Source organism: Passer domesticus, chromosome 1, assembly GCF_036417665.1.
Source record: "Passer domesticus isolate bPasDom1 chromosome 1, bPasDom1.hap1, whole genome shotgun sequence".
Classification (NCBI taxonomy): Eukaryota; Metazoa; Chordata; class Aves; order Passeriformes; family Passeridae; genus Passer; species Passer domesticus.
In genome coordinates this window covers 31,683,780-31,696,359 of record NC_087474.1, presented here as the reverse complement: position 1 = coordinate 31,696,359, position 12,580 = coordinate 31,683,780, and the positions used below count along the sequence as shown (strand labels likewise).

Genomic DNA, 12,580 nt, shown 5'->3' with positions numbered 1-12,580 from the left:
ATCACAATTCCATGTGTAGTGCTATAGAATCATCACCACATCTGTAAGTTAATGCATTGCTGCTGAAAGCTAAGTTTGCCAATTCCAGTGACACCGGAGTGTTTTATGGAAAGGAAAACTGTGTTGTGCTTTGCTGAAGACCACAAAAGTGGACCACAAAAGCTGACCAGTCCTGGTAAGCTGGTAACTCTTTGCAAACACATCCAGAATCCTGGAACTTGGTTGCACTGATGCATCTCTCCTGGGGGCAACAGCCATGTGGAAACATTTGAACAGTGGGAAGGCCATCTAAATAGATTAAACCTTCACACTGATTCTTTTCCAGTTTAGAAATCCTTTATGTGTTTTATTATGCATTGGTTAGTCACAGTGTCTAAAGAAAGGAAGTGGTACATCAGGAACCAGAGACCAGCATTTGTGTAATGCACAGTCTGGGACCTGACCGTACAGCAAGATACACATCTGTGAACTAGAACCACTTAAGAACAAGGCGAAGGTGCTGCCATTCTTATACTTTGAGTTTTACTTTGAGTAAAATCTTCAAGTGTGTCTAAGACCCCTATTAGGCTAGTGACTAAACACTCAAAATCCAAAAATAAGAAAATATAAAGCTGGAGACAGTTCACCTTGTCCCTGTTCTGTGGATCTTATGGTACAAACCATTAATAACCCCAAATGAGAGAGGCTCAGAAGGCAAGTAGCAAGGGTTGGGATTTATCACTACTCCTTTACAAGGCCTTAGGCAATGTTAGATGTCTCTTTTCTGGCACAAATAATTGCAGTCTTGTCTTGGTTTATAAGTTACTTTAGATGTTATTTTCTGCTATTTCGTATATTGCCAAACAAAGATGTTACATCTGTTTCATTTAAAATTACTAGTTGAGGCTTATAGCCAAGCATCAAACCAGTTTTGAGGAGTTAGCAGAATTAAGCAGTGACTTATTTCTTTGCATTTCAAAAATGCCGTTAATTTTATTACATTTGTCAATGTAAGCACTAAAGTTTTAAGAATGGCCATTCTGAAAAAGTCACCTCTCAGAACACTCTTTTCCCAAGTTATGAAGTCTGTGATAAATTATTTTAAACAGTTGTGAGCCGAGTCTGAGGCCACAATAAATGTCTTTATCTTACTTTTCACAGTAATAACTGTAAGAACTGTGACACCACTGTTGTCCACACTACAGGGAGGTTATAATTCAGTTTTAATAGTTTAAAACAATGCTTTGTTATACCAATGACATGGTTGTTTGTTTTCATTTAGTATGTTATATTTTGGAATGCACAAATAATTTATTTAAATAAAGGTATATACAAATATGACGAAGGAGAGAAACTCTACAGAATTTGGTACAATGGCTGCATGCACTGGGGATGACGCTATGATTTGCTTCAGAGGTGTGGAACTGAAAACTAGGAAAAGTTCTGAAGGTGTGCTGAGAATCCCATCACCACATCGAAGGGTCTTCAAACCTGCAACACATATTATAAATTTTAAAAAAACACATTAAACACATATTAAAGCCCCCACTGAAAACATTCAATGTTAAAACTGCCTAAAGCATTCATTAATAGCAGCAATGAGAAATATATACACATATTTGCAGTTGAAAATTGTATATGTGACTCCAACAAAAACAGATGCATTATGAATTGCCAAAAATCTGTACTTGATTGTAAAAATTGGTACCAGAACTTGCCTGCACATCCTGCTACCCTGGTCCACATTTTACATGGTTGAGACTAACTACAAAGCTGCCTTGCACCATTAAATGGCACTTAGCGAAATTGAAATTAAGATAGAAAACTATGACATGTTGAGACACAAATTTCTTAAAGATATATTTTCCACACTAATTCAGTTAGTGAGAGTAAACAACTTCCAAAGAGAGCTCACTGAGACAAAATCACATCATGCTGTAAGCACCTTTAAACAAAACCCAAGTTCAAAGCCACCATCCTAAAATAATATTGTGGTATTCCACTGCTCAATATCAAGCACTTGAAATGTATTGAAAGGGATGTTGAAGGCAGGATTTTATCCCGAGATCCTCTGCTTTACAAACAGAGGTTTTGTCTACACAGGAGGAAAGGTAACAAGTAGGAGAACATGGGAAAAGACCAGGAGAACTCATTTGCCATCATTTTTCCCATCTAAAAGTAGCACATCAGGTCTTGATTAAATATCTAATCTGCCTCCACAGTCACTGGAGAGAGAGGGGCACCTTAGAGGGCAACTGAGACTGTGCCCATTTTAGGCACGAAATGAATGAAAGTTCATTCTGGAGTTACCCATCCCTCTGACTGACTGCAGAGGCAACCTAGATAAGTACTTCATACTAAATACCTAATTTTTAAAGAGGCAGCATCAGGAGATATCCAGCCTGTTAGTGAGTATTAAACATTTTCTCATCACTCCACAAGACAGACAAAATCAGAAACATGTCATATCACACATTTCTGTAATAAGAACTTACTGGCACTCAGGTCAAAGAACCTCCTTTTTTTAATCTTTAATTTCCTATTCTGCAATTAGTTTCTCTCTAAAGAACCTCTCTAAACTTTCTTCATATGGTCAGACATTCACCCAGACTACAACATCCTTTGGGGCGTATTTTAGTCAGCAAAAGTGAAATGTCAAACCAGGCCTGTCAGACTGAATACAATTAAGTTATTTATCATTATCTCAGTGCTTAGTTACAAAGTTCAGTTCCCACAAACTCATGAGATATCTCTCTGTGTCACTGATTCACTGAGTGCAAATTACATTTGCTCCATAACTAGCTTTTTGTGCAACTATTTCTAAAACATTTACTTAAATTAAGTTTGGAATAATAGCAGCCTGCCTTTCATTCATTCAGCCTGGCTCCCTCCAGCAAGAAGGCTTAGGCAGCCGTGCTGTGTGTCCAGCTGTCCAGCCCTGTGTGCCTCTCCTTACTTCCTCCCCAGCTTTCACACCCTTTGGACAATTTTAAGGAGAGGTACAGTCAAGGAGAAGTACACTGATTTTAGAGATATTTAGCTCCTGATGTGCCATGAAATACAGGACTGGATAGAAAGAAAATTTAATTGTGTCCTCGCATGGAAGAAAAAGTTGGAGTGGGCTCCAGAATCCATACAGAGTTTTATCCTAGAAAACATATCCATAGGAAACTAGGCATCATTGTTCCCAGTACTCCCATAACTGTCAGTAGTGAGTGAAAAATACCATACTCAGTTTAAAGTGCTGTTACAGGGGGTAAGAAATAAAAATCTGCTTCTCATCAATTCTCGATCTTAACTGCAGACTAGTTGGTTATTTTGCTCATGAATTTTTGCTCCCTGGTGTGTTATAAATAGCATTATTGAAACAATAATAATAATCATAAAGTTTTGTGATGAAGGGGTGAAAATTACTGAGAGTATTAGACTATTAGGGAGATATATTAGAGAGTATGAGTACTAACTACCCTGTGTGTTGCCTCAAATTCAAGACAGTGGAAATTTCCCATTATGTGAGGGCTCTCCCTTGTCATTACCAAACACAAAATAATCTAATACATTTCACTGCACTCCATGCAGTTTTTCAGATAAGCATCTGCAGAGAAAATTGCATCCCCACAGCTGTGGTTAGTCATCAAACCATCAGACAAGACTCTTCCCTACATGAAGAACTGCAGGTCTCATGAGCAACCTCCCTGGATGGCAGTAGGAATTTTGGGTCACCTTTCAGTGACCATGCCCTAAATTCAATGCTGCAGGCTATTATGTTTAAGTACTCAACTAGTCTAGTTGAGCCTTTGCAGAGCACTTGTTTGAAGACTCCTGAAAAGACAACTGCATAAAACATTTATTTCTGCAGTAGAAGTATTGTCAGCAAACTTCAGACAATCAGTACAGGCTTAAACTCAGCTCAGTCATGCTGGATTGTAAGTAAAACCAGTATTTTCCTTTGTGAGCCAAAACTACTCCTGCATCTTACCTTTTCAACATAATTTTCAGCTGTGTAAATTGTAGTCACTACTACAGTATCTTACATTATGGCTAAATTGTCATTACCTAACTAGATAAATACATTATGTACATTTGCAACCCCAGTGTTGTTTGAAACACTACTGTTACTTTAGCCTAGTGCAAATGGAAATAAAAAGGCCTTTTTTCCCCTTTGTAAAACATTAGATACAAAATCAGTGTGAAATACTGTATTTTAAAGAAAAGTCACTGCTGTGCGTTTGTGTATGAGTTAATATAGGTGCATATTTATCACTTATACATCTTTAGAGGAAAAAAATAAACTCAAGTGAGCAGCAAACAAGCAGCAATATGTCATCTTTGGAGCTCCAATATGTAAGGAATCATCATCAGACATTATTACAATTGTATGTAAAAATGCTCAGAATGAGGCAAGCATTGTGGGAGTGCTTCCCTCACTGTGAATAACAGGTATAGCCTGCTCCCAAAATCAGCAAATGAGGAGTTTGGTAAGGCACTTCTTGCATTCATAGATGGTGCTAGTTCTTGGGAAAAAAAAGGAATTAAAGGTTTGGGTTTTGTAAGGACATGATTAACCAGCTTTTGGTGCCATGTTTTCTCCCTATGAATCATGTTTATTGATAACAAATGAAACCGTTAAATCAAAATGAGCTCTTCATACATACCTGGATCTAGGAATGTTTTCTGTGCTTTCCCTCAACAAGAGGTCTGAGATCAGTGTATCTGGGCTTGATCTCTTTCCATATCTGAGGAAAAATTTTTAAAAGTTACATTTTTGTATATCTCACTTTTACAAATGAAGACTGAGCACAGAACCATTAGTGATTTTCTTTTCAGGAAAAAAAATTGAGCAGATATAAATACCACCTTCCAATAATTTTAATTTGGCTTAGCCATGAGAGCAAATGTTAATTCTTGTTTTATTTCCATATTTTGCTACATTTTTTCCATAATTATTTTACATTGTTATATTGAGAAACTGAGTATTTCTCAATTTGATGGCTGCTCCTGGATAATCTAGGACCCTGCACCTTACTGACGAGAGAATGGAGGAAGAGGGAAGAAGCTGTGCATGATGTGACTTCCAAGCATGTTCTTGCCTGCAAACCCAGTTCCATCACCCCATGAACTTTCTCATTGGTTTAGATTTTACTTATCCGTCATCAGAAATTTTGCAAGATTTTTTAAGACAGCCAACACATTTGGGGCTACCCAACACATAGCTCATTAGTTTGCAAACACTGAGCTATCTTGAGCTATGTGGCTATGAGAATGAAAACTTGCTCTTTCAGAGTTCTTCAACTAGACCAGATATCAGGGGCTACCTTTGTCCTTTATTTACACAGCAGCTGGCTATTTGCCTTTTTTTTTTTTTAATCCTGAATACAGTACATCACTTAACAGTTAAAAGTACTGCAATTTCCATTACTTGGGAAGGAATTTGATCTCTTTTCCTGGGAAAACAGAGGTAGCAATAAGCAGCCTGCTAACATCACAACAAGGATTCATTAGCCCAGGAGTGATACCTATGAGCAAACACTCCCTTGGTTGGAAAGAATTAAGATCGCAGTTTTAACTTGTATGTGCAATTTCATTCTGTGTCACAAAGTACATTATCAGCTTTTGTGAATGCTGCTTGCGTGATGTTCTGATTTCAGAAAAATCAAAGGTGTAGTTAAGGACTTGCATTTTTCCATTATTATCATGATGCTTCTCCAGTGACTCCAGTCATCCCAGTGGTTTAGATTAGCAAAAAAATAAAATAAAAATAAAAAACCACAAAAAACAAACCAAACAAAACAAAAAAAAATTTAAAAAAATTAAAAAAAGACAAAAAAAATGAACCTTCCAAACTACATTTTAAAAAACTAATGGTTTTAACTGTTGAGTGCATTGATTGCACTTAAAAGGAGAATCATCTTACTTTTCAATCCTTTTCTTCCACCCTTTATGTTTTTACATTGCTTTAATCATTTTAGTGCATCACCTGTGCTCCAGAAAGACAAAGCATTCGTTTCAGAAAATTAAATTTCTTAATCTGAGCTGACTGAAAGCAGGTATTCGAAAAGAACCAGACACAGTAAAATGCCATTACAATAGTGCAATCAGGCATGGTGCTGAATCAAACACCTTGCACTCCATCACCACCAAGGGATTTCTTTCTAGTTCCCTGTTCCAATTAATATGGATGTGACCTGGACTTCAACTGAGGAGGAAGCTAATTTTCTATTATGTTAAAGAAATTGATTTAACAAACCAAAACTTCCTCTAGCACTTCACACTTGGACAAAACTCCTACTAATCTCTCAGGATGTTTTGCCTGAATAAGAAATAGGGAGCAACCACCCAGAGTGCAGAGATTCACTCAAACAACGAGGACCACTGTGTTGGGGACAAACATATTGTACATAAGTTCCTTCAGCATCTTGGCCACTCCATGCCACTACCTGTGATGGACAGACCCACCAGGTCCTCACACAGCAAAGCTGCACAAAAGGTGTTCACTGACTGCAACCAAATGGGCTGCCCAAAGAACATCCACTCCTGCTTTGTCAGTCTCCTGTCTACGCTGTCATTTTGTCCCTGGGAAGCATCCATGCTACTGACTTACTAAACAGGGGTCACAAACAGAGTCAATCTCTTTTTCCTGATGCAAACGCCTGGAGACGTCTTTGCTCCAGCTGCTTCATGCCATGCTCCTTGCTCTGAGATACATGTTTGTCAAAAAACATGGCTGCTTTAAAAGACTTAAAATATCAGGATTCCAAGCCAGGTGAAAACACCTGGTCAGCTTTTATACTCCATTTGAGGCATCAAGGGCTAGTTTGGGGCATGCTGATAAGCCACAGCTCCAGCTGAAGTCAAAGAGATTTTAAGGAGCAAACATACTTAGTCTGAATAAGGACACAGTGTGTCGGGCTCAGCAAAATCTCAAAGCTTCCTATGGAAAATTTGGTATTAGGATTCAAATCCCATCATAGTCCAATTCAGAAAATTGGATGAGTCTGATTCAGAAAATTGTCAAGAAACCAAAGCAAAGGGAGATCTGCTCCCGTGCCCATTAAAGGGTGTTGACATGAAGCAGGAGCAGCAGTGCTGCCCAAGTCATACACACTTTAATATACTCTCTGCCCTGCCTAGAGTTCAAGCCATTTCCAGCAGGAATGGCCTGACTGCTTTGCTACAGCACAGAAGAACCACAGATTCATTGAGAAACTGCAAGCGACAAAAGAAAGAAAATAGTTTGTTAGCAAGAGGAACCACAGGCAGCAGCAAATAGCAGGAAGAGGAGTAAAGATGGACTCTGAAAAAAGCCTCCTGAACAGTGTGGTAGAGAGGTATGAGGCAAGGACCACACAACAGCTCAGGAAATGAAGGTGGAACTAATCCAAAGACACACAGACATCTGTAGAGCAGCAGTCTGCATCTGTGCTGGGCTCTCTTTAGGTTATAAAAACCTGGCACATAAGGAACAGGGATCTCATCAGAAACAAGAGGCCTGAAAGTGGTCTCATGACCTGCACCATACAAGCACCTGTTTCCCTCAGGTAACGTCAAAGGGGTATTAAAGCTGACAGACACCAATGTCTAAAGCTGAGATGGATCTGAAAAATAATTTCAAAGGAGGGAGGGAGCAAACAGCCAGAGGGATGAGGTCTAAATACAAGAAGAGAAGGATGGTCTGAAAGGAAGAAGCTCATTGAGCTCAGGTGAAGACTCTGTGGGTCACAGTAGCACCGAGGGGAATGGCACTCAAATGCCTGAGTCAGGCCAAAAGCAGAAGGCAGAAAGATGAGCCAGGAGGTGGTGGGGAGGGAGGGGTGGTGGTATTCATAATCACAAAAACATCAAGGCAGGGCAGATGAACCTGAAGGAAAAAAAAAAAATTATCTCCTCATCTCCTCCTTTGCCAACATGTTCTTACTGCTCCACCTCACCAGCTACAGGCACCAGGTCAGGTGAGATGCTGAGCACAGGTTGCTCACCCACCCACAGAAGGAGCAGGCTGAGCCCCTGGACCTCATCTTCCCCCTGTCACAGGTAACCAGGCAGTACCATGCACAAAAAAAGCAGAGATAAAAATCTGTAAGAAGAGATAAAACTTTGAGCACATCTACTGAAACAGACCAATCATCCTTAGACCAGTCCAAAATGCTCCAGAAGTTATTAATTCATTTTGCAAGTGACTGCGTCACTGCCAAAACAAGAAACCTCCAGCAGCTCAGTTAAGCTTTCAAAATGGAGGTGGCAATGGCTTTATTTCTGGACTGTTAATTCCCCACAGCGTAAATACAGCACATCTTTAGTTTTTTTAGTTAACCTGTGCAGTCAGCTTTTGAATGTGTATCACCAAGTTGTCTTTGTAGTGCTTTTTTCTGCCAACTTTCTTGTACTTCCAGGTCAACTCTGCTCCTTTAAATACAAGGGTGGGTAGGAAATGTGAGGAAAATATAAAGAAAAAATTTAAATTTTATCCATCAGAAACAATAACTATTTCAGTTCATTTCCAAATCCACACAAAAGAATGAAACTGATTTCCATCTCAGAGCTGTGTACTTACAATCAATAGAATTGGAATAAAAGCTACAGAGTCAATATTAAAGCAAGCACACAGGACACACACCAGAAGTGAAGGCTGAACAGAGATGGGGTGGGGGGGTGATCATTTGGATTTGGGATTTTTTGTTTTGAACGATGACTTGGCTTTGGACACGAGCTACCTTTGAAAAGGGAGAGGAAAGAAAGAAAAGAAGGGATGAGACACAGCCTGGAGATCCCACCGCATGCAAGAGAAAACGGCAGCAGAGGCAGAATTTGAGGATTGGATTATTTTAACAGTAATCTGACAAAAGGTTGTTTGAGTGCAGACTGCCACACAGAAGCATGCCTCCATGTGAAAGTTGTGAATATTGCTTTAAAAGTTCAGAACCGAAGAACTATCAGCATCTTACGCTCTTAGGGCAGTGGCAGACAATGTTAGGGACTTGCTGGGAAAGCTCTCAGTTGCACGATAGCCATCCTTCTAATTTAATTATTCAGACTTCTAGAGGGACAAATGAAAGCCTAATTTTAGACCTCTCATCTGGTCTTGATATTAAACAATAGATAAATATGTCAAAGCTCTTCTGTGTCACACACTATTGTGTGACCTCAGGGCAAACATCTATCCATCACACAGCCTAGCTAGACAGACCATGTTTTATTAAAGATGATTTTTTATAATAACTTGCTGTTTTTTTTCAGGCTGAGCATTTACTCATACTTTAAAAAGCACGATCAACCCAGAAAGCCAATTTAGAGCCAGGGAGGCTTGGGTTCACACTCTTTCTCTCTTAGATTGGGCTTGAGTTCTTGATGTTGGGAGGTTTTTGTTAGGACTAGGGGTTTTTTGACACTCACAAGTGCACGAAGTAGCCTACAAACCACAAAACATCTGGACTACTACATCTCCACAATGGGCACCTTTTCTCACCAAAATCTTCACTGGACTCAGTGGCAGCAACAGAAGTGGGAAACTGCTCCTCACGCCCTGTCCAGCTGTCTCCAGCTCCCAGGTTAGTTATCCTTCCTTTCTGGGGTCCCTCCCTGGGTTCATGCTCCTACCTGCCAGCCTGTCTGTGCCAGAGCTAGAAGAGGCTGAGAGAGCACCATGGACACCCCTGCCCCTTCTGCCAACTTGGGCGGTGGAAATTCAGCTCAGGACCTGTTGGCAGCTCAGGGTTTCACGGGCACTACTCTCTAAAAGGAATCTCTGCACTATGTCTTTCTTCTTGGGGAAGGCAACGAGAGACACCCAGTGTGAGGGGCACCCCACCTTCCTCCCCTGAGGAAAAAATCAGCCCGGGGAGCGGGAAAGGGAGATGTTTGCCGTCCCGCTCTGCCTACCTCTGCCTGGTGATGAGGTTGATGTAGTGCCTCAGCGCCGAGTAGTATCTGGCCATGTCCTCTGCGGGGGCGTCCTCGCCGGGGCTGTCCGGTTTGGAGGGGTACGCCTCTGCCAGCGTCCCCAGGCAGACCAGCAGCGACAGGGCGAAAGTCAGCACCGACACCCACAGCCTCACGGTGCCCTGCATCTGCACGGCGGGGCGGGATGGACGAGAGCTGCCGTCAGCGCCTGCCCTGACGGCGGCAGCAGCGCGGCCGCCCCGGCGCAGCCCCCGACCGGCCGGGACAGCCCCCGTCCCCATCGCTGTCCCCTTTCCCGTCCCCGTTCCCGTTCCCGCCCCGTCGCGGCACTCACGGCGGCGGCTGCAGCGGAGCGGCTCTCGGCTCGGCGGGACGCGTCTGCCCGGGCGTCGGGGCTCCCGAGTGCGGGCTCCGCGCCTCGCCGGGCTGCTTTAAGGCTTCCCGGCAGGCAGGAGGGGCCTCGGGCGATCACGCCTCGCCGGCTCCGGTCCCCCCCGCCCCGCTCCGCCTGCCCCTGCCCCGGGAGGGGCACGGCGGCCGCGGCCGGGCGGGGCCGGGCGGTGCCGAGCCCCGCGCAGCCCCCGCACCGCCCCCGGAACCCCACCCACGGGCTGCCCCCAAACGTGCATCCCGGGATCGGCATCCCCCCCGCGGGAGCCGGGTGTGTGGAGCCGTGGAGCCGCCGCGCTGCCCGGTGCCCGCGATCCCCGCGGGAAGGGAGCGCTGGGGAAAGGGCTGGCCCCGCTCCTATGGCACGGGAGCCGCCCGAGCTTGGGCTGTGTAGCAGTGGTGCTGCCGGACATAAAGCCCAGAAAGCAGGACTGCTTGACCAAATCAATGCCACAGGCTCAGACATCGTACCCGGTAAATGGGTAAATTAAAGATTCACACAACGGTTTGTGTTGGAAGAGATCTTAAAGACCAGACAGTTCCAAACCCTTGGGCCACAGACTGCGACACCTTCCAGTAAATCACATTGCTCAGAGACCAATCAAACCGTTTTTGGGCGCTTTCAAGGCATCCACAACAAATCTTAAAGCTTAACTTCCTAGAGGACTGGCAGCAGAGCTGCAAATCTACCTCTGTCCATGCCTGCTCTGGCCCCTGTTCTGGGCTACCTTCTGAGTATCTGTTCTAAAGTGGCTTTATTTTGTTTCATTTCTGTGCCTGAGACACATCACAGAAAACAGCTCACCAGTGCTGTAGGATCACAATAGCCTTTCCTGTCCTGACCCATGGGAACCACTGCTGAACCTGGGACATGGAGCTTGTCCTAGGAACATGGGATTCAGCTAAGGTGTCAGACTCACCTGTCTCCTTGTACAGATCTGTGGGAACAGATGGGCACCTCATACCAAACAGGTGTAAGATAAGCAGAGTGGGGAATTGTCTGGTAACACACCCTTCTCCACTGATGACAGGAACAGCCTGGGTGACCGGGCTAGGCTAACACCTGGCTACCAGAGTGCCTGAAGTTGGATAAGATTAATCCCCTTCAAACAAAGCTTCAGAATTTGTCAAAGCATTTGGTAGACTTGGAAAGTAGCCTTACATATTAGTAAAATAAGGTTAATTCTTTAGAAACAGATAATTTGATTAGTGTCTTGATGAACAATGACTAATTCCAGTTGGAATGACAAATCATGACTGTCATCATATCTTACTTTTACTTTAATTCGAAGGCAAAATAGCAAACACCCGAGTAAGAACATTTGATATACTGACAAAAGGCTTCAGGATATATTCTAAAACTATATCTTTTATATACTACTGTTACTAATTTCTGTAGTTATTATCATGTGCTGTTACTGGTTTAGTAATAATCCAGCAGATTCTGAAAAACGATATTCAGTTTGCGAAAGCAAAGCCAGGAATTGTTTTCATCACTCCAGAAACAGAATCTCAACATTATCTGAGGAAAAAATAAAACCCCAACAAACTAGCAAATAAATGGCTCTTGTGCTGTGCAGCTAAGCTCATGAGACTGTGTCTGTTTCCATCCATGAAAGCAAAGAAAATTCCAGAAAGCTTGATGTCAAGAGGTATTTTGAAATCTTCATGAATCCATGGTGCACTGGCCACAGACCTAACAGCAGGACTACAGGCTGCCTTACATCACACACTGAGTGGAGAATTTTAGTGTGTGTGAATAATCTTCCATGCCGCTGCCAGCAGCTCTAGCTCCTAATTTCTGCAGATGTGTGCACAGGGTGACATCACATCTTACAAAGTGGCCTCACTGCTTCTGTCCTCCCACAGCACACTCCTGCACGTTCAGTGCTCACGTTGTCCTCACGTCAGCTCAACAGATGCAGCTGATGTGACAGCCAGATGCCTGTGATACTGCAAATGCTCTGAAGAGCAGCTGTGCTCTGGCTCCATCGCTTTTCCTTTGCTATGTTGAATCCAATAAGAAGCCTAAACCAAAGCTTGCATTGATCCAGTTTATCAGCTTTTATGGGGTGTGAGGGACAAGTGGTGACAGCACTGGAGATTGAAGCATCTGGGAAGGTGTGCCACAGTCACAGCTCTCACCAGCTTCTGCATGATTCTGCCACAACCATCTCCCCCCAGTTCACAGAACTCGAGGAGACTCTCTCACCATTAAACTCTTTCACCACATAACTGAGGTTGCTTCTCTCCCACTAGCACCACTCTATCTTCAAGGCAGTCCAAACAGGAAAAAGCCAGCAGACTAGCAGCA

The 12,580-nt window shown here is 43.0% G+C and overlaps 1 protein-coding gene across 1 annotated transcript; it reads right to left on the bottom strand.

The window, feature by feature from the left end:
* Window positions 1-1,185: 1,185 nt before the first annotated feature.
* NPY (neuropeptide Y) lies at window positions 1,186-10,369 on the bottom strand. The gene is made up of 4 exons (XM_064412517.1): window positions 10,211-10,369; window positions 9,856-10,043; window positions 4,635-4,715; window positions 1,186-1,470 (listed from the first exon to the last, which is right to left on the bottom strand). Exons 2-4 carry the CDS (start codon window positions 10,041-10,043, stop codon window positions 1,446-1,448), a joined length of 294 nt encoding a protein of 97 aa, XP_064268587.1. The 5' UTR covers window positions 10,211-10,369; the 3' UTR covers window positions 1,186-1,445.
* Between the last annotated feature and the right edge of the window lie 2,211 nt (window positions 10,370-12,580).

Coding starts and splice junctions, on each gene's coding strand:
- NPY (XM_064412517.1), bottom strand. CDS start 10,043: ATGCAGGGCACCGTGAGGCTGTGGGTGTCGGTGCTGACTTTCGCCCTG. Junction 4,716..9,855: donor AACCTCATCACCAGGCAGAG/GTAGGCAGAGCG, acceptor ATTTTTCCTCAG/ATATGGAAAGAGATCAAGCC. Junction 1,471..4,634: donor GAAAACATTCCTAGATCCAG/GTATGTATGAAG, acceptor TATGTGTTGCAG/GTTTGAAGACCCTTCGATGT.